Genomic DNA, 24,937 nt, shown 5'->3' with positions numbered 1-24,937 from the left:
CCTGTGATTATATAGAATAGGATTGTGTTTGGAACATTATGATATGGTCTAAGCAGGATAGACATGATAAGCAACAAAAATGCTACAGAAATTCTGAGAGTTGTCTACTAATGCGTAAGCGTTCTTTGGTACCGGAGAAGTGACGGGCAGACATGCATAAGCTAGGAAAAGCAAGTATGCAAAAGTGAAGAATAATGCTTACATATTAGTAGACATTTCTCAGAATTTCTATAGCATTTTTTATCTGTGTGCCTTACTCAGTCCTTTTCCTAAAAGCGCACCCCACCACAGTGTATAAGAGGGACGTCTGGTCAACTTTTTTATAGCGAATAGCTTTCTTTGCCTCTTTCGCCCATTTTCGTGGTTGACAGTGGTTGGACACAAAGGCGCCAAGGGAAAGGATGCAAGCTTTAGCGCAACTAAGTTGTGGGGAGGGGGGGCTGTCTCACATGAGCTAGGGTTTATTTGTTCAGTCATATACTTTGACAATCATCGTCGATGGTATCTGCACAATTAAAAAAAATATACTTCTTGTGCTTTCCTTTAAATGCAGAAATACGTGCAACACAAGCAATAGTGCACTGCAAACAACTAATTTGATGCCTTCGAAGGCCTAAAATATCATGCAGACACATCCGCCATACATATAATAATTAAAACTATAGTTCATTAACAGTTATAAGGTGCAACACAAGAAATACTGGACAATATACTGGGTGGTTTCATCAGCATAGATGACACCTTTTTTTCCCCTTTCCCCACCCCCACCTTTCTTTTTGTTAAAGTTTGGTGCACGATAGCAGGGACACCCTGCATATTCTCTGCCCAAAGATGAGGTGCATGATATAAGTAGTGTGCTTACCTCTGCTCCAGAGTAGCCATTAGTTTTACGTGCCAGGTCTTCAAGATCAACATCATCTCCCAAAGGCTTCTTGGAAAGGTTCAGGTGCAGAATTTCCTTTCGTGTGTCGATGTCGGGCAGAGGCACATACACAATGCTGTCCAACCTTCCAGGTCGCATTAGGGCCTGCAGAAAAGGTTTTGAATTGCATAGCGTGAGAAATTAAAAAAAAAAAAATTGAATGTGTATGGTTTTTGCAAATTAATAAATGGCGCATTGCTTCCTCAGGCGCAACGAAAGCCTAGTGGTGCAACGCTTTTTAATGTCGGTTCTCATTGTCTACCGGTCTTCTGAAAAAGCACTTGTTTGATCAAGTTACACAGGCACACGCTCGCATCAGCACCTCCATATATGTAGATAGAGTATTTCTCAGGCTCATTCTAATAAAAGTGTCATTTATTTTCCTTAACACATAGACACATGCTTGACAGCACGTGGCAGTTCCTTGCCTTCACTTTTCATCCTGGATTGCCACGTCGTCTGTTGGCATTTGAAATGTACAACACATTCATTTTTCATTGTCGGTGACGATGTAGCAGTACGTCTCACAAAAAGTATAAATTTTCTCGAGAACCAGTGGCAACAAAATTATTACACACTTGACATATGGTGTTGCCTTTGGCGCCCTTCCTGTCTCCCCTTGGTTTTCTTTCTTGTTTTTCTCGCGCCACAATTAATTTGTTTAGGTGTTGCCTGCATCTAGCTTTGTGTTACACTAGATTATTTGAGCTTATCATTCCTGGTTTAACTTTGAAAATGGTGAAAGCTGTTGTCCCCGAGGGTAGACACAGGGACTGAAGAGGATAGTGGTCTTATTGAGTGCCAAGTGAAACACCTACCTGGTCAATCATGTCTGGACGGTTTGTAGCTGCTACTAAGATGACATCTTGCAGTTTCTCTATGCCATCCATTTCTGTCAGCAGCTGGGCAATGACACGGTCCCCAACATTGCTACTGCCACTTGTGCTGCACAAAAGACAACAACATTAAGCTTAATTGCTGAAATCTAGCGATAATAAATACACTCTATTACATTAAACAGATTTAAACTTTACCAAGCACCAGTCCGGAACCAAAGTCTACAAATATTGGTTATTCTAAACTTGCTGCATGTGTGATGGGATTGATTAATTTATTCACTTAATTGAATGTCTCAAAGTAGCAACCGCGATGTGAGAAACATAATGGAGAGCACTAAATTTTGGCCACCTGGGGTTTTTTGACGTGCATCCAATATTTAAGTATGTGGGCCTTTCTGCATTCTGGCAGCATTGATGAATTACCGTATTTTCCAGATTATAAGTCGCACCTTTGTTCAAGTCAAAACCCCTACTTTTTGCAATTTTTGAAGAAAAAAATTGGCATATAAGTCGCATCGGTATATGCGACGCACCTTGGTCAGCATAATGAAATGATGCACGCATGTACACTGACTACAAAATGCCGAACTTGCCCATTTCAGGGCACTAAATTTCCGTAAACAATGTTTAAATGTTAAACCAACACTCCTCTTAGGCGCCGTAAACCAATATTTACTGCAGTTAACTTGAAACTATTGAAGGCCTGGTCGTCTGACGCACTGTCAAAAAGGTCAGTTTGTCTGGCAGCATCGACGGGTAACCATTGTTGGCCTCCAAATAACATTTGAGGAATGTTGTAGGCATGTCGCAGGCATTGCCTCGGTGGTGCCTAGAAAAAGCTACCGGAAGCTGGAAGCAGTGTGATTTCTTACATGGACAACTGATGATGACGATAACGAAGTGGTGCTTTTTGTAATGAATATATCTTGGGCACGACAACGTAACAGTAAAAAATTGTGCCACCTTTTAGTTATTTATTACATCAGTTTCGCAGCTTGAACCTTTTCTTTAAGAAAAACTAAACTACAACAGCAAAATATAGTGTGGCCTCCAATCATGGAGGCGCCTATATCACGCTGGCGGCCTTCACTGCTGCTACCCTACTGCTGTCACCGCACTTAGTCCCTGTATATGCTCCTATACCCCGGGGACGCTTTGGGTGCTCAGTCATTACTGCTCTCACCGCGGAAATGAAACGTGGCTTCATGAAAATGAGCAGCACATATGTGTGGAGCACCATGAGGCAGGGTTTATGCCTATCAACCTTGTACTTCGACTTAACTTTGACTGGCTTGAACTACTTAGACTGAACGTTTTATGCATAATATGTGCAAAGAGATGGTACTTTTGACAAAAGCTGTCAAGACTTGCAATGTCTAGGTGCGCTGAAGATTCAGTGATGAGAAAATTACAATTGGAAAAGGAAACAAACGAAGGCTGCATTTGACTTTCACTAAAGCCATGTACCAATTATAGCCGTGAAAGCGTGCACTGAAGATTGCAACCCTTAGGTGTGCTGCAGAAGATTCAATGGAATGGCTTGGGGACATTGCATTTGGAACAGGAAACAAACTGAGGCTGCATTTGGCTTGCACTAAAGCCAGACATCATTTAAAGTCGTGAAAGTGTACATTAAGAGCTCAACAAAATGCAGGCTGCGGATCAGGTATAATTTTTCTTTCTGGGTTTTACGTGCCCAAACCAGTTCTGATTATGAGGCACGCCGCAGTGGAGGGCTCCGGATTAATTTTGGCCACCTGGGGTTCTTTACATGCACTACAATGCAAGCACACGGGCGTTACTGCATTTCGCCTCCATGGAAATGCAGCCGCCGCGGCTGGGATGGATCAGGTATAATGTGTACAAACAAGCATAGGTTGCTATTTCAACATCAAGAGAATGGTGCTGTCCTAACTCTGCTCTTGTAGGAACTGCAAACAGGCCAGCTTGCTTGAGCCACTAGCAATGATTATTGCTGCTGGTATGTGCTTTCTTTTTAGACAATGTTTAGCCAAGAAATCATTTTCGACCATATTAACTGTCAAATAAAACTCCAGCACCAATGCTTTGTATCCTGGCCCAGGCCACTACAGTACCAACATTTTTGTGGTACTGTGAAAATTGTGAAAGGTGGTTTCATGTGACTAGGCATATTGTGGTGGGTTACGGGGCAGCATACAGTACAGTCCACTGTCAAAGGAAATGCCAAATTAATATCATGGGACCAGTGGTGCACCGACGGGGGGGGGGGGGGGGGGGTTCGGGGGTTGTAACCCCCCCTGAGGCCGACCTTGGCCTCACCTTTTGTTTCACCCCTTTTCTTTCCTTGCACATTTAAGTACTGCAACTAAGATGTAAGACGCGCAATCGTCTGCACACTCACAAAAAGCGCATTTTTTGACAATTTCCCGTGAAGAAATTGAAATTAGTGCTGTGCATGGGACTGATTAACCCTTTAAGGGTCACATATTTTTTAGAAATGCATCCCTCCAGGGTCATATTTCTACATCGCAGATTTAAATTCTTCAGACTTGTTTCACGAAAATACAAGAAAATAAATTTTTGGGTGACATCAACGCAACAATTTTTTTTTCTTTTACTGTGTTCAGTGCTATACATGCTTTATTGGATAAACTAGCATGATTAATCTTTTACAGATGTAATAAAATTCACACAACTTATTTTCATATATTAAATAGGTTTGACCAAATGGGCCCGTATTTTGTAATGTTTCCTTAAATTTTCCATGTTTATCATGTGTAATGCCGAGGGTGCAATCCAAGCAAAGACGTTGGTGCAGCATCCCTCGAGCCACGTCTAAACCAATGACAAAGTGCCACAAGAATGCAAAATGAAGTGGGTTAATATTGAATGTGGCTCCAGGGACATGTGATCATAGCAGGAATGAGGCATGCCCTATAAGTGCTGGCAAGCCAACTCAGCCCTGAAGCGTGCCCTTCAGAAAAATGAAGCGAGTGAGAAACTTAAATTAATTAGCTGTTTGACCGCTAGATGAGATTCTATCAGTCCTCCCAAATCTCGCAAAAAGAGATGCATGCATGGCTATATTGCAGGTTTGCCAGCACACACCTGTTACTAAAGTAATCGCATGCCTACGGGCTCATAGTACCACTTTTCTAAATCAGTTTTCCTGATGCCCATAATTAGAAAAGACACACGTGCGAATGACGAATAGAAAGTGTGGACATGCGGGCATGTGCCGGTGGCAGCAAACTACGCGAAACGGGAATACACTGCAACGTCGATATAGAAAAGTTGAAGGGGGAGCTGAAATTGGTTCGCTATATCCATTACTTCATAATATCCATTATTACCCTTTACTGCAATACGATATGCCCAACGGGGTGCACAACTTTAAACACGCGAAGAATAAGACAGCACCGCAGCCTGTGGAACCGCTAAACGGCCATGTATGCGATAAAATTTTAATAAAATAGCAAAGGAATCTTCGGCATGTGCAATTTACAACTTCTTGGCACCTGATATGACAGCCTTTACGATAGCTGATTTCTGTTCCAATGTGATGGTCTTTTGCTCTCGCTTTCCGCTGTGTGGCACCCAACACGGTGGTAATTAGCAGCCGATCCAGGCTGATCCACCATTCTCGTGTGGCTTTGCTGTGTGAACAATGAGGCCTGCAAACCTTGCCGCAGTGGCTTGGCTTGCTGGCTTGTGGCCGCCAAGACTGCACAGAGGCTGGTGCGATTGAGGATAATGATCTCGTAGGTCTGGTGCAATGGTTGGGTATTTTTTGTTTTGGAGATGAATCTAGTTCATTATATCCATTGGCAGGACAATATTACTTTGTTAAAACGAGATTTTAAATAAGTAAATCTCTATGGGAATTTCAAGGGGAACTTCGTTTACTTCGTTGTGTCCATTACTCTGTTGGGTCCTGCTTCATTATAACCAGGTTCGAATGTACTCCTAAACTACCACAGTGGTAGCCACCAGACAGCGAAGCGAAAAATCAATTCTGGTGGAAGCTAAAGGGCGAAAGCACAATAAGATTTATTTTTTTTATCATGGAAGGTAGCAGCACCTCTTGAGCGACACTAGGCAGGTGTTTCGTTCCGAAAAGACATGCTTTTTCAAGGCATCTGGTTGCCACCAAACATCTATATGTCCATCACCACTTGGTACTTGATTCTGCCGCAGTACATATTTGCCGATGACCCTCGAATTAAAGTTCAGTTTTGAAACACAGGCATCAGCAATGCTACAGCAAAACTGTTAAGGGTAGTTCCCCAACGGTTCTACTGCAGCAGCGTGCTGAATATCAAATTTCAGCCACAGAACAGCCAGAAACGCAGCCCTACTAGGTGTCGGCACAACCAGCCCACACCTTGGCGAGCCGGCACAGCATGCAGGAACATGTGCCGGACATAATGGAGAGTTACAAGTATGGTACTAAGCTGGGACATGGTGATGCAATTGAAAACGCTTGGGTATAGCAACGGAATTGCACAGTATATAGTGAAGCACTTTCAAAGCTTTGGTTAGCCTTAGGGCAGTGACAAACCAAATTCCTAGGACTTTCAAAGGGTGTGAGAACTCCCTTATACAGCCTTGGCTGTGTTTGATGTACGAGTTGTTCGGATTAGCATACATCTGCAAAACATTTTACTTTATAGGTGTACTTAGTGTGTCACATAATGAACATTTTACATGAAGTTGATGACAAATTCAAGTTATGTCAGTTCGAATACTGATTAGATGGTCACTTTATATTAAGAGTGGATTGTACTGTACACTGCAAGGGCACTTTGCATAGCTGACACAATGCCCCATCAGGGTGTCGTATAGTACAGTCAAAACAGAGCATGAGGTCAGTGCAGAGCTCACCTTCCTCTGTGCACAGCCAAGGCATCAATCTCATCGAAGAATATGATGCAAGGTGATGCTGCTCTGGCCTTGCGGAAGAGATCTCGAACAGCCCGCTCAGAGTCACCAACCCACTTGCTGAACAGCTCTGGTCCCTGCAAGGCACATTAATGCTGTTACATATGTTGTGTCCTCAGGCTTGCACCAGGGCAAAGGCAGCGTAAAATGAAATAGTAAAACATGCAATTTGTCCTTTCAGTGCATGGTGCCATTTCAAAATACTTTTGGATGTCAGTCATAGGAGTTTCTTTTTCTTTTAATTTCTGACTCCGTGTGTCTTCAGTACGATGTGGCTTGCTAAAACATGCTGAGGTTCTCAAATTAGTATTCTGTGGTATCTTCAAACAAATATGCTATATTTGTTGCGTGTCTGACGTGCACCAAAAATTCAGAAAATATAACAGTAAACTCAGGGTGCAACTTATATGAAAATTTCGCCTTGAGGTGTGGCTTCCCAGTAACGTGAATATCGCCTCGAGGTGAGCCTTCATGGCAGAGCACGCCGAGCTGCTGTGAAGCCACACCTCACGGCAAAGTTTTCCACTATCCAAAGTTTCGTTATCTTCTAGGGACCCACCCTCACCTTGCCCCTGCGTGTTCGGTCTCCCTTCTCCTCTTTTTCATGCTTGCCCATTCTGATTCTTTTTTTGGGTCGCTATTTTGCATTTAGTACTGTATTTATTCGAATTTACGTCGACCTTCTTTCCTTCTTTAAAGTGATACTATCTTTGCCTCTTCCTTCGACTTTTCCACTGCTGCTACTGCTGTCTTGCATGCCACATCAGGAGTTGCATATACTTGGCAGGAACATGGCATAGAGGAAAGGCGATGCAAGCAACTAGTTTGGACCTTTCCTCGCCACAATGCACTCTTAACAGCTGCGATTATCCATGACCCCCCGCAAAAGCATTGCAGAATCTGCAGCGCTCACCTTTGTACTAACGTGCAACAGTCCAAAGTGAAGGTAGATATAATGGTAGAGAGGAGGCAGGGATTGGATAGGGCCAATGCACTCACGAAACGAGTGAATAACAGCCTTGACACTCTTCACTCGTACCTCCCGTGCATGATGGGAAGGCGGGAGAGGGAAAAGTCGACGTAAGAAGGCAAGGAAACACTACTACGGTAGCGGTTGCAGACAAACTGGATAAATTTAAGTTCAAAGTATGGTACCGTATGTTTCTGCTATTTCTGAAAAATAAATACTGAGCAAATATGTCAAGCAGACAACTCACGCATGTCGTGCAGGGGTAAAGCCGCATTAACCCCTTAACCGTTTCGAACGAGCACAGCTCGTCTTTGCCAAACTGTCCAAAAACTGTTTTGGACTAGTGTAGCTCGTCCACTCGAGATAATATCTCCTTTTGGGCGTTTTGAATGAGACATGCTTGTTTGTGGGCTAGTTGGTGTGTCGCTTCGCAGATGACAGCACTGGGCAGGTAGTTTTTTTTTTTTTTATCGCCATTTCGCATTTCTTTGGGGGGCAACTCATGTTTTAAAAAATGGCGTCCAGGGGAGCTGACTCGTGTTGCTGGTCCGTCGTCGCAGAAAAGAAGTCTTTCACCGTCGTCCAGCTCTTCGGACGATACTGATTCATACACTGAATTTTACTTCGTTTCTAGAAGCGAAAGCAATAGCGGTGACTTCGAAATTAGCAGTTCATTAGATGAAGACTGCTCAGAAGACACTATTGAGAGTGCGCATCATTGGTGATGCATCGACATGAATGACATCCCCACGAAACCTCCTCGGTTTCTGTTTTTGGGCATCCCCGGTAGGGTGCTCAATACAACTTCGCCTGATGACTTGATAAAACTTTCCGAACTGCGCACTTTCTCTGTTTTTTATTGTTGATTACCAGCAGGTAGCTGGCCTCCTTTATCATGAGCAATAATAAACATTATGCTAATTTCACTTAGTGTGTGCTTGAATTTTTGCATTTATTTCCATCTAAATTTGCATTTAGATGGAAAATATTCAATACCAAATTCTAAAAAATAAGCAGTTTGGGCATAGAAATTGTCAAAATAATAAAATGGCAAAGGGGTTAAAGCACTGCAGCGTCTAGGTGACACTACAGAAGTGGCTGCATGTCAAATCAACACTTCTGTCCCTGCCAAGGTAGCTTTGCTGCTATGGCATTACTCAAGGTCACAGGTCCGCTCCCAACTGCGGCAGCAGCATTTTGACAGGATCAAAATACAAAAATGCTCGCATACTTAGATTTCAACATCATCATCATCAGCCTATATGCATATTCACTGCAGGACGAAGGCCTCTCCCTGTGATCTCCAATTACCCCTGTCTTGTGCCAGCTGATTCCAACTTGCGCCTGCAAATTTCCAAATTTTATCACCCCACCTAGTTTTCTGTCATCAACGACTGCGCTTCCCTTCTCTTGGTATCCATGATTCCCTCATGACTCCTATAATTAACTTAGATATAGGTACACATTAAAGGGCCTCTCACCAGGCCACATACCATAATTTGTTTATATTCTGGAAGTTGTTACGTGCCCTCTTTGGGGCATTCTACCGCAAGGATTTTTTAATTGGCTCATTCAAAGATGAGATAGAAATATATTTCAGTGCCCTCGAACCCATGATTTCAGGAGGCGAGCGTCACCACCAACAAGGACATTCTCTCCACTAGCCCCGTCTAGCTTCCGCAAGCAAAATTCCTTCCTTGCGTTCTTCCCATATTGGAGCTGGAAGATCGTGTGACGCATATGTCACGAGCCGCACCTTTTTCTCTCGCTTTCTTGCTGTGCGGCGCACTTCCATTGACGGTCGTGCACGCGAGCTGTTGCGTTTGTCTTGTTCCGCGCAGTGCATGATCTTGTGCTCTGTGTGCGAGACCACCTGACTAGCGGTATAAGTCAGTGCTACACGAACACTGAGGCAGACGCAAGCGGATCACAGAGCATGATCACGCGCTGAAACACGGTAGAAAATGACATAGTTTCGCTCTCAGTGCGCATGACTGCACGACATGGGAACAAGCAGACGAAACGGAAGTACATCTATCTTGCTACGGTACGAAGAAAGACAAAAACACGCAGACATTTGGTTTGTAGGTTTTATTATTTCTCTAAACTTTAATTTGTCTATTGAAGCAACAGATCAAACAAGTAAATGCTGTTGCCTTAAATAATTCTAGAAGTCACATGTCACTGAGAGTGACATCACAGCACATACACATGTCCGTAGGCGCACTTGCGCATATATGTAAACTCTCCGGCTGAGAGCGGAGCGCCCACGAGGAGAAGGGCAAACGGCGGTTGGTTTGAAATTTCAGCTCTTTCTGCGGTGCATAGCAATGCAATACTTAGCAGACACGATCGTTAGCGCACATTGTTTGCACTGCGCTTGTCAGCTCAAAATGGCCAGACCTGGTGAGGGGCCCTTTAAAGAACCCCAGGGGACCAAATTAATCCGGAGTCCGCCACAACGGCGCATCTCATAATCCAGTTGTAGATTTGGCATGTACAGCCACATAATTCAATTAAAGTTTAACATTTCTGCCACGATGCAATGTGCCGTGTGAGACAATGACTATAGTAATCTTCTCGGAGGTTATGAATAATGGCGCACAACGCCTCAAGCGAACATGTCTTGTGCGTTCTGTTTACTATGCAGACAAACAGCAGTGGTGCATGCAAGGTAAGGTTTAACATCAAGTCATCACTCTACTATTGCACTAAACCCGCTGAAGGAAATGAACACTGGCCATCAAATCACTGCTAATTATCATCAATCAAAGCGAACGGCACAGAAAGCGTCACTTACATCAATTTCCCAAGTGAGTACGATCCACACATTCTTTTTCCTAAGCAGTTATCCAAATTACCGTAAGTTATCGACCTATATTTGTGACGAAAGAATCTCGACCTATATATTTGGGAGCAAAGCTGGCAAAAGTATTGCGCTAAAGGAGGTCCACCATAGTACCCGCCGTAAGCTAGCGTGGCCTGAAGTTATCCAGGCTGGCTTTTAGAAATCTTGCATATTCAACGCACTCGACAGCACCAAAGACAACATCATTAGGAGTGCCAAGGATGCCTGCGAAGCATCTGACTAGAACGACTTCCCTGGCAGTTCAAACGAGGATGATACTTGTGGAATAGACTAGCAAGATTTAGTAGCCAAACTTGCTGTAAATAAACATTTGGCATGTTCAGAAATTTTTGTTTGCCTAAAAAGGCTTGATAACATGGCTATTTGGGCGTATTAGTAAGACATGAGAAAATCTTCAAGCGCACACCCAGACGAGGACGGTGAAAGAAGACTGAGACACATGAAGACTGATACACACGAGCGCTACTGCGTCTCAGTCTTCCTTCGTCATCTTCTTCCAGTTGTGCGCTTGAAGTTTTTGTCTAAAAAGGTGTTGATCGACCTATATTTGAGTTAATTGTTTTTCTTTTTCGGCTAGTTCAATATATAGAGCAGGCCTACATTCACGCTCAACTTCTTTTCAAGTGAATACGGTAGTTGGGGAATAAGTGCACATGGCGCCGGCGAGCCAGAATTTGGATCATGATGAGCTGCGCTCTGCGGCAGTCCTATACAGTGCAGCAGATGCTGATTACCAGCATCGCCAAAGACATCAGGAACAAAGCCGCTGGCCGAAGATAGGATGTGGACGAGTCGCGCATCCACAAATAGAGACAGTTTTTACAAAGATTTGAGCATTGTTGAAGCAGTTATTTCCACTGGTTATACGCACAGATTTTTTTTTCTTTCCAGGATGTTGTACTGGGGGTGTGGGCTATACGCGGTGGCAGGTTATATGCAGAAAAATACAGTAATCTTTCTGTATTCACTGCTACATTCAATACTTCATGAAGTCTTGCCTTGATTCCAATGAAGTTGAGGCCACTCTCTGTGGCCAGTGCCTTGGCTATCATGGTCTTTGAACAGCCAGGTGGACCATACAGTAGCACTCCACATGGAGGTGTCACCCCAAGACGGATGAAGGCGTCCCTGTGTTTCCACGGCCATTCCACGACCTGCTGCAGTTTTAGCTTAACCTCCTTCATTCCTCCGATATCGCTCCAGCGCACCTGAAAAGCAAATAAGATAGGTTTCAAAAAATTTAAGCCTTCTAAAGTGGTCTATCTAGCATTACCACATAAAAGTGAGAAGGGCTTATGCAACAGCAGTAAATGTGCCAAAAGAAAGAAAGGGCAATACACTTCATCTAAAATTTGTCCTGGCACTCCTATAACATAACCACTGAAACAATTTCACCACATAATGCGCACAACAGAACTGATAAAAAGGCCATTGCCAAACGTCTCAAACTTCGCCATCAGTGATGCAAGCTCTGTTACAGGTTTTACCTGAAAGTTGCTGCGAGACAGCAACGAAACACTTTAGCATTAAAAAGTTGAACCTACTGTAGCTGGCTGGTGCTAACAAACACATGATCACCCACTGTGTTGTAGCAGCTTTTTGTACAGCACAAGTACAAATTTTTTTAACATCTCACACCACAAGCACAATGCAGTGATCTTGCAGAAAACAGAACTGATGTGCATGTTGCATAGAGATAAACCCTGTGGCAAATGGCGGCCATCGAACCCTTTAGGGACAAAAAAACTGCAGTTTTTACCTACAGTGTTTTGAATACCTTTACTGTAGAGGAGGGAATGGCGGTGTCAGCAGACCTCCGAGTACTGAACGTTGAGAATGCCTAGAGATGGCCCAAATGTTACACAGGGGACTGTAGTTGCTGGACGAAGCACGACATGGTGGCACTGGGACTGATGGGTGTGGTCTGTGTTGTACGGTGGCAGACAGAGAGAGCAGTGGAGCAACAGATGGAGCATGACAATAAAGAGTGGTAACTGAGGTGTAGGCTTGTCATCTGTCCAAGTAGGTGGTGAAGCAATTCTTCAGGCACGTCCACAGTCTCCAAGTCAATCCCGGACATGGCCCCACTTGCCAGGAATGGCAATGAGCCTACAGTTCAGTTTCTCTGTATTATTAAGCTCCACGCATGGCTTTAAGGCTGTCTTTACCCACCACCGCACAACATAAACCCCACCCGCCAGTCCCAGTGCCGCCACTTTGTGCTTTGTCCTGTAACTACAGACTCCAGCACAGCACTTGCAGCCATCTCTTGGTGTTACCTAACTCACTCGGAGGTCTGCTGGCACCACCACTCCCTCCTCACAACTGCACTCACCTTAGGAATCTCCAAAGCAACCTCACGCATTGCACTTGGCTTGGTATGACGCAGTGCAGTAGCCACATCTGCTTTTGTCAACTGCACAACTTGGGACAAAGCAGCATCACTGATGTTCTTGCTAGCAATGTTTCTTTCAAGAGCACGCAGGGCAGCTGCAAGAAGTAAAGAACATAAAGTGGTGGAAACAGATGATACTGTCAAATAAGCAGGCACTTGAAAATCACAATAATTTAACAATGCAAGAAAGAATACAACATTTTCTCTATTGTGGACAAGTGCTGCTCATCATCGAAGGTTGTACACAGTAAGCCCTCATTATAATAAAATCGCTTTATCCAAAGTTTTTTGGGGTCTCGATGGCATAAATGCATCTTAGACAAGATTACTTGAAGTACAAAGGGGCCGGAGTATGATTCGTACGAAGTGCGATGCAGGAGATTCACACAATGAAGCATGCGTGGTGACCCTTTGAATTACTTTGTATCAACCTGGAGAGGCAAAGATCATAGGGAAGGTCGCCCCACCGGATGGTGACAGCTCCTTGGGTCTAACCTTATCATGTGATGATAACCGACACATGTATTTCGGTATACGTTTGACAGCCCCTGCACAACTGGAGTGCATGTCCTGTTGTACTACAACTCTTTAGACTGCCTCCACTTTCAATGAAATACCACTTATAATGAAGTGTAGTTCCTGTCTTGATGACTTGACTATATGTTTCAGTACACATTTTACAAGCTCCCGTGCTGTTGGACTCCACATTCTGTTCTTCTATGACAATGTAAAGCCTCTCTGCTTTTAACGAAACATTGCTTCGTTTATTTATGTTCAGTGAGGTGTTTCCTGGTGAAAATACGTTTAACTTGGTCGCATGGAAATGGTTGCTAAACAAGGGCATAATTTTTCACAAACACCAATAAAATCTTCGCTTAAATTGATTTCCGCAGCCTGTGGGATTCGCACATTTTTTAGAACTCTTGTTAGTACAGATTAATAAGTTTGTTAATTCAATAACATTTATGCCATTTATATTGGTATTAAAAATGCTAACAATATTTTTATGAATGTCTTGCTCCACCGAAAAAATACTATCTGTAGTTGTTTAAGCTTCTGACAAGTTGAGTTTGATTCAGATTACAATGAGAAAAAAGGAAAGTAGTAGCCACCAACTTTTTGATGAAGCCATTAGAGCTAGCACAGACAGATGGCAACACAGGCTTACCATCAGCACAGACAGCTGCTAAATCTGCTCCTGTGAGACCATGGGCAACATCTGCTATTTCTGTGATGTCTTCATTGCTGAGCGAGTGGTTGACATTACTCAATATTTTCTGAAGAATCTGCAAATAAACAACAACAAAGAATCAATGGTATGTTTGTTTAGCTTGCTCTTCAACTAAAACATTATGTATACATATATAGTAATTTCACAGACATTTACAGCAGAGCCTAATATGAATGAAGCAAAATGAAATTGCATTGATGCTGTAAGGCATGGTTTTGGCATGAAACTAAACTACTCAATGCACCAGTTTTTCTTTTAACAAAGAGAAAATATAAGGTTCAGGAAGTGTTCTGTAAATGTACTATGTATGCATATAGTTATGCAGGAGCTAGAATACACTCCACTTGTGAAAACTATAAGTGTAGCTACTCGTCAGCTTCCATCTTTCACATTACCTGCTGCCGTCCATGTGCAGTGGGAACGCCGATTTCGATTTCTCTGTCAAGACGACCTGGCTGGCGCAGGGATGGGTCAACAAAGTTGGGTCTGTTAGTGGCACCCAGCACTAAAACCCACTTGTCCTCAACAAGCTGAAAGAAAACATGAGACATTCTTGTGGCAATCGAACTGGTAACAATGTTCACAAAGTTTCTGATACTGAAAGTGGCCTCTAACATGAGAATAATCACATGATAATGATGTCAATTTGGTAAAAAAGCCACTGGTGGAAAAAGAGTCCATGCTTGGTAATATTATGCACTTGCACTCCGTAATAACATGGTAAGTCTAAGCTGCAATAAATAAGAAAGTTAACTTGTGAAGGCATCTATATAGGTACCCTATTTCACTTTATTTTGTTCTTCCTTTTTGTTTCCTGTCAAATTTTGGTCAGTATAACAAAGTGCCAAGTTTGGCTAACTGCTGGCTTTGGGAAGGTGAAAACTCTCTCAGCAACTCAATAGCACCAGCAACCTAATGTCATGAATAGTGCCAGGCATTCTGGGACTGTGTCATGGCAGCAGCATCCTGAGTGTAGCACACTACAGACCAAATGGTGCCCAAGTATATGACTGCAGCTTTACCGGCAGTGAATCGATGAGGGACACCAGAGTGGCCACTGCTCTTGCCTCTTGATTGGATGTTCCCGACTCACGTTTGGGACACAATGCATCAATCTCATCTATGAACACAATGCTTGGTGCTCTGCAAGATGATAAAAAGAATGCTTGCTTTTGTGCACAAGTAACCTTTCCACAAGTCCATGCAATGCATTACTATAGACAAGGAGCATGCATTGGGCATGCTACAGGATCAAATAGCAAATAAATTTTTAGGCATGGTGCATCATCAGTGATATTAAACGTACACTAGTGCTGCCAATGTACACGATTCTGTGTAGACTATGTCGCTGCATTCCCTTGTATGCAATCTAACTTACTTTTAAAACAAGCAATAAAAAATAACACAGAAAAGAAAGTAATTGCTCTGAGCTGGTTGTAACTCATAATAGTCAACAACACAAGAACAGATGCGGAGAAACAAGACATTTGGCAGGATTGGTACCAATTACCCATTTCGCCTTATGTGTTGCTTCTCTGTCTCTGTTTTGCACCATCAAATTCCTGATTGAAGGCAAGTACAAAAGAAACATAAGGAATGGCTTGCACAAAAAACAAACTTACTACATTCTATAACTGAAAGAAAGTTGTCGCAGTTTCACCTGAAAGGCGAAGCATCAATTGCGATAGCAAATTTGTAGAGAGCTATACGGAGTAATGATATTAGCTTTATCAGCTGTATAAACTTGGACATGCAGCAGCACCGGCAACACGCAGAACTGTTGTCGGCGCCGTCGGCGTTTTGTCCGCGTTGGCTCAAAATGCGTGCGGCGTTGATGACTGTTGCCGAAGCCTCTGATATAAATAGGCACTTGGTGCCGCAGCTAAACGTCGCCTCCCTTCCCTCCCCCTCCCCCCCCTCCCCCACGGCCTCTCGGGCGTCGGAAAAAGGCGCGTTTGCGCTACATATATGGTGATTGTAAAGGAGGAAAGAGACGCCTACTTCTGCAGCCCTTAAGCGAGCACGGCACAGAATGCGTGTTTGTTCTCCTCCGTGCGTTCACTCCCCGTGAAAGCGCGCGCCCCTTGCGCCCTTTCACTCGCACATACAGCGTTCGGCGCGCGGCGACGATTTCATCTCCATTGACGTCATACGGAACCTCACGGCGACGGCGACGCCGACGGCAGAAATCTGCTTTTGAGTGTCCATATAATTGCTATCGCAATAAAACAAACAAACGAAAGCAATGTGTACAGTAAATCCAGTAAATATCTAGTCATCGCCTCTTGAAAACAACCTTGAAAATATCTTACATCGTCATACCTTTCAGAAGCATCCTTGAATAAACTTTTTAGCGTGGCCTCAGTTTCTCCATAGTACCTGAATTTGTGAATAAATATAGCAATGAAAAGAAAGCGTTTCTCAACCTCACTAAGCACAATTATGTAGAATTATCGAGGTATGGAAAAAAACGAAAACATATAACTAGAAGCAAAAACTTACTTGCTGAAAATTTGGGGACCATCTATAACAACAAGTGCTGCTTTTGACTCTACTGCAACTGCTCGTGCAAGCATTGTTTTTCCAGTGCCTGGAGGACCAAAGAGAAGTGCCCCTCTTGGTGGCTTCAACCCTGTGTAGTACATGACAACATTTCATGAGGAAACAGCATGAGAGAACAGATCATAAACAATTGTGCTATTGTGCTTTACTTAATACACTTATGAAAATTAGTAGCAGTTTCCAATGACAACTAATAATTGCAACTGCATCTCAGCAACACATTTATTAGCAGCATCTTAATTTAATACAATAAAAAGTACAATTCTGAGTAAATCTGCCCACAAGAATGCAGAACTGTACAATAATAAGGTGGAAGCAATTTAAGCATGCATTATTTGCACAGTGCACGTCTACTCTCACACATGAGGGAAAAAAAAAAGGAAGAAAAAGGAAAAATCATGGCTTCGTAGAGAGTTAGTAGTGGCAGCTAGTTGGTGCAAGTTATGTTTAAATCAAAGCAATGAAGCTGTTTCCCTTGTCAGTTAAGCACAACAAAAAAATTCTACAATTTAGGGCAGTTGTAGTAGTAGTAGCAGAGGTTGTGATAAGGAAAAGCTGCATGTTTCTGCAGCCCTTATAGGGAGCACGGCTCAGCATCTGAGTGGTGGGAATGATGGGAGAGAAAGTAGGAAGAGGAGTAGAAGGGGGGGGAGTTGTCACTCAACTGTAACTAAAACAGCAATGTAGACAGCATGCCACACGAGATGATTGCTGGCTCTTTTTCTTTCTCCCCTCTGTGATCGTTTTTATGTATATAATAATAATAATAATAATAATAATAATAATAATAATAATAATAATAATAATAATAATAAAAAATAATAAATAATAATAAATAATAATAATAATAATAATAATAATAATAATAATAATAATAATAATAATAATAACAACACACTAAGTTCTGATTAAAACACCAGCACACCTTGGACTGCACAAGTGGGAGCACAATCAAGAGCAGAAGATGCAAAAAAAAATCACGCTTTTCCCTAAATGCAAAGTAAAGGAAAAGAGAAATCTGCAGCAAGCAATGCACCCACAGTGCTTTTGTTGCTACAAGCATGGCTCACCGAATCGAGTAAATGTCCCAGGATGCTTGAGAGGCACTTCAAATAGTTCTCGAAGTTGCTGAATCTCTTTGTCGAGGCCTCCAATGTGGTCATAGCTAGCACACGTAGGCCTCTCACCAGCCTGCTCAGCTGCTGACTTTGTGACAATGTCTGTGCTTGATCTGATTCGATGAAAGGTAACTTTCTTACTTTCACGACGGTGCAATACTGACTTTGGTGTACTGAAGGCAATGGGGCTGTGAATTGACCATGAACCTGTTCTTGCAGGTGTCCTTGAACGAGGAGACATGAAGGTTGCCTTAAAGCTACTGTCACCACTTAATTCTTCACATATTGCAAGTCTTTTCATACTTTCACCTAAGCTCTCATCATTATGAGACATAAAGCACTGAGATGGGTTCTCCAATAATGAACCATCTTCCCCTCGTGTTTCAAGCACTTCAAAGTTCAGTATTTGGCCATAAAAGCAGCATTGGAGCAGAGACCCTGGCTTCACAAAAATTCCCACTGCAACAGAAAGGGAAACATAATATTGGAGAAATCTTAAAACAGTGTGTATGCTGTGATGACAACAGATAGGCATATACAGTGTGGCACAAATCTGGTCAGATCAGGCCATTGAGGTATACCACATTTTTTCTTTAGATGAAAAACCACATTTCAAGAAGTGTAGGTTAATTATGCAAAGTTTATAAGTGCCACTGAAAATGAAAGCGTGCTAATGAGTCTAGTACAAGTGAAATGCTGTTCCCTACTTCTAGAACAAAGGTAACACAGTCCCTTTTTTGTGACGAACAACACTGTGCACACAAAGTGTCAACCTAAAACTACAGTAAAATCTACAATTTTCTTAGAAATACCTAATTAAATGTCTTCAGATCTATTTAAATTCATATTTCATTAACAGCTTCACCACCCCAAGGTGACTGTACTAAGGCCTATACTTGCTGGTAATACATTTGGATATACTGATTTTGTCCTTGTTTTTTTAAAGTTAGTATATCCCCAACGTATTATGAAGCCCAATTGGTAATGCTGCAAAGCTATATTTATGATATACAAGGCCCCTTTCTGTGTCTACACCACCATGCTGTGATGGTGTGCTTGCCTTAACTGTCCTTGTCCTTATTATTGCACTGCTTGTGCAAGTTACAACAAAAACACCAATACATGTTTCCAATTCACAAGAAAAATGAACACCAAGACAACTGCACACTGATGAGCTCAATGACAAGCCTGCTATATAAATAGGTTTTTCGACTTTTCATGTACGCAGGTTGCACAGTCGCTTTTGTTACTTTTAACTAGCACACTTCTTTATGTTTGCATTTAAGTAGGAGCTGCTGTGTAGCTGCAAACATGATACAGCATGTCAATAATTTAACCTTGTAATTATTATGTTTTTCGTGTGCGTTGCATCTTATTCTGCACTGCCTACATACACATCATGTTAAACTGTATTCGATAGTCTAAACTTAGTTGGCAGGTGGCAGTTTTTTGCATCCCCTCAGCTATTTCCTGTCTCTTTTAAAAAAAACAAAGCATTAAGTGAGAGGTCGATTTTCCTCGAGTTTACGTAGATGCATGCATGATTAATATATGTTGTTAACAACACTTACTATTTTGCTGCAAAAGGCATTTCTGGAGGCTTGCGTCATTTTCCTTGATTGCGTTCTGTGTGGAGATCACTGTAACACTGCTGGCGGCTACAACTGCGCTGCAGTGCCTTTTTACAGTCACTGCTTTGGACTTGCTTGTTCTGTAGCGCTTGGGCATGGCTACACACGTGAGACCGACATTGGTTGATGGCCACGCAATGAGCAGATTTGTTTGGCCCTCCAGGGAGACTTCCACGACATCCTTGATCCCTGTGTTACACGTCTTCATGCATGACGGATGGAGATATAACAGCTGACACTTCATCCACTCGGGCAGTGTCATCGTATCATCACCTACAGAAAAGAGTGAGCAAAGAAGGCAAATGTTTGGCAAGCATCAAACACTTTTTTTTTTTTTTTTGTCATCCGGAAACGACAAGATGGAATTCTGAGCTTCAATTTCATACCAGCGGAACACCACAGTAATGCATGCAAGCCGGGGAAACGTCCCATTTAGTAAAGACGGCACAAGCTTGTTGCACCAGCGCTCTCGAAGTCAGTATAGAGGGGATAATCTTGTTACCTGAATAATCTTGAAGAGTCCCGTGCAAAACGCCATCGTGTATGAAGTCGTGATCTAACTTTTCGCCCTCAAATTTGCATCGCGAGCAGACCCGCTCGTGCAGGGAAGCATCCTTAGATGCCACTATCACACCACAGGCACCGCACTGCAGAAAGTCAGACTTGGTGCTTTTTCCTTTCGGCGGCATGATTTACACGCTTCCTTACGGCAAACTAGTCGTATTGAACAGACCACGAAAACGATGATTCGCTTCCGTTCGGGATCACCATCCCGCATTACACACAAAACGAAACAAACGAATCCATCAACACGTGCGTAGAAGCCATGTGCATGTATGTAGAAGAGCGGGAAGACGTTTTAATAGGCGGTAATATTATATCGACGGACACAGAACGTGAAAATAAGAATCAGTTAAAAAAAAAAAAAAAGAACGTATTCTTGGTATAAAGAGGATATATCCTTTTGGTAAAAACAAATCACAATTCACAAATGGTTTCCAGCAGAACGTACCAACGCCTCCTAAATAAATATGAGGCGTTGAACATACTGACACGGACCGAAAGGGACGACGAAGTCCCTTTCTGTCCATGTCAGTACTAAAAAAAAAAAAAATAATAAAAAATAAAAAAAGGGTACGAGCCATGTTTTGAGGCAACAACAACAACAACAACGTTCTGCTGGAAAGCATTTGTGTTATGTGCAACCAACGAGCCCAGGCAAACACTACTCTGAAAAACAAATCCTTCGAGATGTACATACAAGTAACAAATCTCGAAGCCTAAAACAGAAGACATGATTCAACTATAGATGGCGCTAAATTACCAAGAAGGCAAAGGACCGCGTATTTCAAATTAGGCTTGAGCATGGTCGTTCGATGGAGACTCAAACAGCAGTTCGATCGAGCGGTCGAGGTTTGAGATCAGTCTTTTGGCCCCTCGAGCACTCTGCACTACTCTCGAATACACCTGTTACCTGGAGCCTCGCGTCATGTGGGCTGAATGGTATGGTTGACTTCGCAGACCGCGACAGTAACGTGCACCCTTGGGTAGGGGGGCTGCCCTGTCACGTTAACGAATAATAACTATTATATGGCTGAACAACGACGAAACATTTTAACGCGATAGCATTAAGGGCCCCGTGTCGCAGAAAATCCGGCGTCGGCGCCGATGTCGGCGTCCGTGGCGGAGAAAATCATCCCCAACCACCCTGACCCCCGACCGCGCAGGCCTTCTGCGTGGCGCAAGGTATTAGTGAAGGAGAAAATCATCTCGAATCACCCCGACCGCGTAGGCCCTCCGCGTGGTGCAATGTGTTAGTGAACAAAAATTGAATTTCTCACAGTGAAATCCGTCAGAAAAATGGTAAAGTACGACTTAACCACAACCTACAGACATGGTGGCGTCGGGTTGTAATTTTAATGTACGAGAAAACATAATTCTGCTACGAGGAAACTAAAACACAAACCCCTTTTCCAACATTTCTATCATACCAACAGTGGCGCGCTCAGATAGGTTAGTTGCGAAATTCATATCCAGATGGCGCTCGCATCCTCGGCACGTTAAATCAAGGGGCTTTACGGCACGTTAGGGAGCCTACATGCAAGCGCTGTTTTAAAACAGCGCTTGCATGTAGGCTCCCTACGGCACGTCAAATTGGGACATCGCCTACCTAATGCGTTTTGGACACGCGCGCGCGCCGGGACAATAGCAAACAATTAATAAAATAATTAAAAAAAGGTGCTAAGGCCTTCACATTTTAATATAAGACGACTTATATTGCCCCTGGGAAAAGTCTTCCAAGCAATGCACTTCTGTTGAAAAGTGAAGCCGACTTTAAGGGGATCGGTGTAAGCTTAGCTTGGTCCTTTGTAAGCCGGCTCTCCCACGTCATGTGTTGCAGTAAAGCCTACTCAAAGAAAAATGCATGCAAACGGAGCCCGATAACACTATCGCATTCCACTCTTAAAGGCAAAGCTTAAGCATCCTCCAATTTTTTCAACCCGATTAACTGCAATATTTAATGTATTTAACAATAATTAAACGGATATATAAACTCACGTATGTGAGCCAAAAAAAAAAAAAGAAAATGGTGACTTCTGTATGCAAACTCGCAGTTTCGCCGGTAAGGCGAAGCGTTGACAGCGAAGCAAAGTATGACTATTGTACCTATTACACGAACTAACACCCGTAGTTTTATAGGCCGTAGAAATGGCAGTAAATATTCGCATTTCTTTTTTTTTTCTTTAGCTTTCCCCTTCGCCATCAAAATTAGCTACGCGTGATCGAGAAGCCCTGCCTCCCGCATAACGTTAAATCATTATGAGCGGAAGTGTGGCACGGGAAGCAGCGATGCGCCAGGATATTTTTGTTGGGGGTGGTGGTTGTAGGAGGAAATATTGGGGAGTTGGCCACCTCCTCTCGCCCAATTTAGAGCCGCCTCTGAAGTGTGGTCAATGAGTCCTGTTGAGCAAGTCCGGTGGCTGGTTGGGACATCGACGGTAGATCCTTTCGCTTGCTAACGAAACAAGTCTCGTGTCATGTGCCAAAAAAAAAAAAAAAAAAAAAACACAAATGAACAGTGTTCACTCGATCACCGCGAGAACACTCGGTCACAACGTTGTCGCGATGAGGAAAGCCGACAGCCGCGCTCACGTCGCTATAGCATACCAAGCTAACTCGGACGCAGTCAAACTGCGGATCTACTGCAGACAGTACTGCAAACAGTGGTTCTACTGCGGAGGCAAATAAACTTGTTAACGCTCTGTAGTAGAAGGGAGTTACTGTGCTAACTTGCGCTGAACAGGCGCTCGCATGTCGTTGGATCTTTCCCAATCTGGCTCGAGGGCTAGACGCATGGGGGGATTCTGTCCTGCGAAACCTACACCTAGGCGCCATCTTAGTCGGAACATTGAAAAATTTGCTGTTCTGCTCCCTGCTGTTGAACAGTGAAATTCGAAACGTCGGCGCCAACGCTTATGAATCATTTTGATTAAGGCATTATTTATCATCATCATCATCATCATCATCATCATCATCATCATCATCATCATCATCATCATCATCAGCCTATATTTATGTCCACTGCAGGACGAAGGCCTCTCCCTGCGATCTCCAATTACCCCTGTCTTGCGCTAGCGTATTCCAAATTGCGCCTGCGAATTTCCTAACTTCATCATCCCACCTGGTTTTCTGCCGTCCTCGACTGCGCTTCCCTTCTCTTGGCAACCATTCTGTAACCCTAATGGTCCACCGGTTATCCATCCTACGCATTACATGGCCTGCCCAGCTCCATTTCTTCCGCTTAATGCATTATACACTTAAGGTTAATTGATCAATCGGCTGACCCTGATAAGTACTGTCATTAAAGCGCAAAAGATAATATAATTTAATTCTGGAGAATTTATAAGCGTTAAAACCAGAGTCTGATTATAAGGAACACCGTAATTGGGGACTCCGGATTAATTTTGACCACGTGGAATTCTTTAAAGCGCACCTAAATCTCAGCCACGGCGTAAGATATATACTCTTTAGATGAGGACACTCGCCAGACTCGATCGACCAGATAAAGTAGCAAAGGCGCGTGCCGATCGGCCCGGTGACGGCGGCGGATACCTATCGGCAGTACGACGCAACTTCAACACAGAAAGCTTTCTATTGGTTTAATCTCCCGTTGTTATAGCAACCGGCGGTTCGCGGGAAATCCGAAATTATTGAGTGACGCACGAAAGTAGGTCACCGGGGAGAGGGCATGCGCGCGTTCCTTGTCGGCGCACGCTCTCGCCTGCCTGCGTTCTAACTGAAGTTGCGTCGTTCCGCCGATAGGTATCCGCTGCCGTCACCGCCCCGATAGACGCGCGCCCTTGCTACTTTATCTGGTCGATCGCGTCTAGCAAGCAAGCCGAGAAGTGTCCCCACCTAAAGAGTATATATCTTACACCGTGATCTAAGCACACGAGCGTTTTTGCACTTCGCCGCCATCGAAATGTGGCATCCGCGGCCGGGATCAAGCCGGCGACCTCGAGCTCAGCGGCGGGTATAGCGCAAAAGATAAGACCCCCACAGTAGATCATAATTCACTGTGTTGATGTGTCTTATTTCTTCGAGCGCCAACGATAGTAATTAATATGCTTAACTAAATCGCTACACAGAAAGTCCTTTGGGCACGAGTAAACGCATTCACAGCTTGCTTAAAGCTCACCATCACCGCATCAGATTTATGTGCCGGTTGCGGTCAGCTGGGTGCAGTTTTTCCTGCGTGGAACATTGCTGCGCTGTGCGCTTGGTCTCCTCGTTGACAGTGTACAGTAGTGTGCTTTTTCGCGCTAGCCATTGGTTTCGCACCGCTCATATTTCGAAGCAACATCACATTTTTGGTCCACATCGCCCTATAAGAGACATGACATCTTTGCTCGACTGAGCTTCGCAGAAAACAGAGGCAAAAAACGAACAACCGGAGAAGCCAGTCACTGCAGATAGGTGGTCTGATTTTGCACCATCGGTAAGTTATTGTCCGGACCAACAACAACGGCCAAGTGTTTTGTGGATGATACGTACCACAAAATTCAATATTGTTGCGAAATACAAGCGAGAATTGTAGCGGGAAGCGCGAGATCTTCATTTCAGTTGTCGGTATAAAAACGCATGTCGCTGTAGTTGTGCCTCTCCTTGCGCCCTGCGCCTCTTCATGTATTCAAGCGGCACCTGCTTCGGCATACAAGCACAAATGAGATGAATTCTCGAGTGACAGTGATGAATTCAAGTGATGAATTCTCAAGCGCTCGGCGGACCACCGTCTCCGCTCTGGCCCACTGCCGGAAGACCTCCGGGCTCAGCCCCTAACGACGGGCGCCGAAAACGAAGTTCGAGTTCACGAGCACCGGCCATCTTTCCCACTGGACATTGCGGGCCCGTCATCATCACAGTATTTCGTCAAGCTCCTTTAATGGAGCGCTAGCTCTCCAGGACCACACCAACCT

The 24,937-nt window shown here is 43.6% G+C and overlaps 1 protein-coding gene across 2 annotated transcripts in view; it reads right to left on the bottom strand.

Annotated features, from left to right (window-relative positions):
- Window positions 1-24,937, bottom strand: part of LOC119449583 (ATPase family protein 2 homolog) — a 103,925-nt gene that overhangs the window by 4,902 nt on the left and 74,086 nt on the right. Inside the window, exons 1-13 of one of the 2 annotated variants that reach the window (XM_037712786.2) lie at window positions 19,963-20,306; window positions 19,401-19,733; window positions 17,782-18,288; window positions 16,652-16,781; window positions 16,472-16,528; window positions 15,172-15,292; window positions 14,545-14,679; window positions 14,087-14,204; window positions 12,859-13,013; window positions 11,522-11,731; window positions 6,628-6,761; window positions 1,741-1,867; window positions 863-1,027 (exon numbers count right to left, since the gene is read on the bottom strand). In XM_037712786.2, the coding sequence (XP_037568714.1) occupies window positions 863-1,027; window positions 1,741-1,867; window positions 6,628-6,761; window positions 11,522-11,731; window positions 12,859-13,013; window positions 14,087-14,204; window positions 14,545-14,679; window positions 15,172-15,292; window positions 16,472-16,528; window positions 16,652-16,781; window positions 17,782-18,288; window positions 19,401-19,733; window positions 19,963-20,149 (2,379 nt within the window). In that variant the 5' untranslated portion in view covers window positions 20,150-20,306. Of the gene's footprint in view, window positions 1-862; window positions 1,028-1,740; window positions 1,868-6,627; window positions 6,762-11,521; window positions 11,732-12,858; window positions 13,014-14,086; window positions 14,205-14,544; window positions 14,680-15,171; window positions 15,293-16,471; window positions 16,529-16,651; window positions 16,782-17,781; window positions 18,289-19,400; window positions 19,734-19,962; window positions 20,307-24,937 lie in introns of those variants that run through there. The other variant, XM_049665317.1, reaches the window with a different exon arrangement.

Source organism: Dermacentor silvarum, chromosome 4 (genome assembly GCF_013339745.2).
Source record: "Dermacentor silvarum isolate Dsil-2018 chromosome 4, BIME_Dsil_1.4, whole genome shotgun sequence".
In the NCBI taxonomy this organism is placed as follows: domain Eukaryota; kingdom Metazoa; phylum Arthropoda; class Arachnida; order Ixodida; family Ixodidae; genus Dermacentor; species Dermacentor silvarum.
This window is presented reverse-complemented; position numbering and strand designations above follow the sequence as displayed.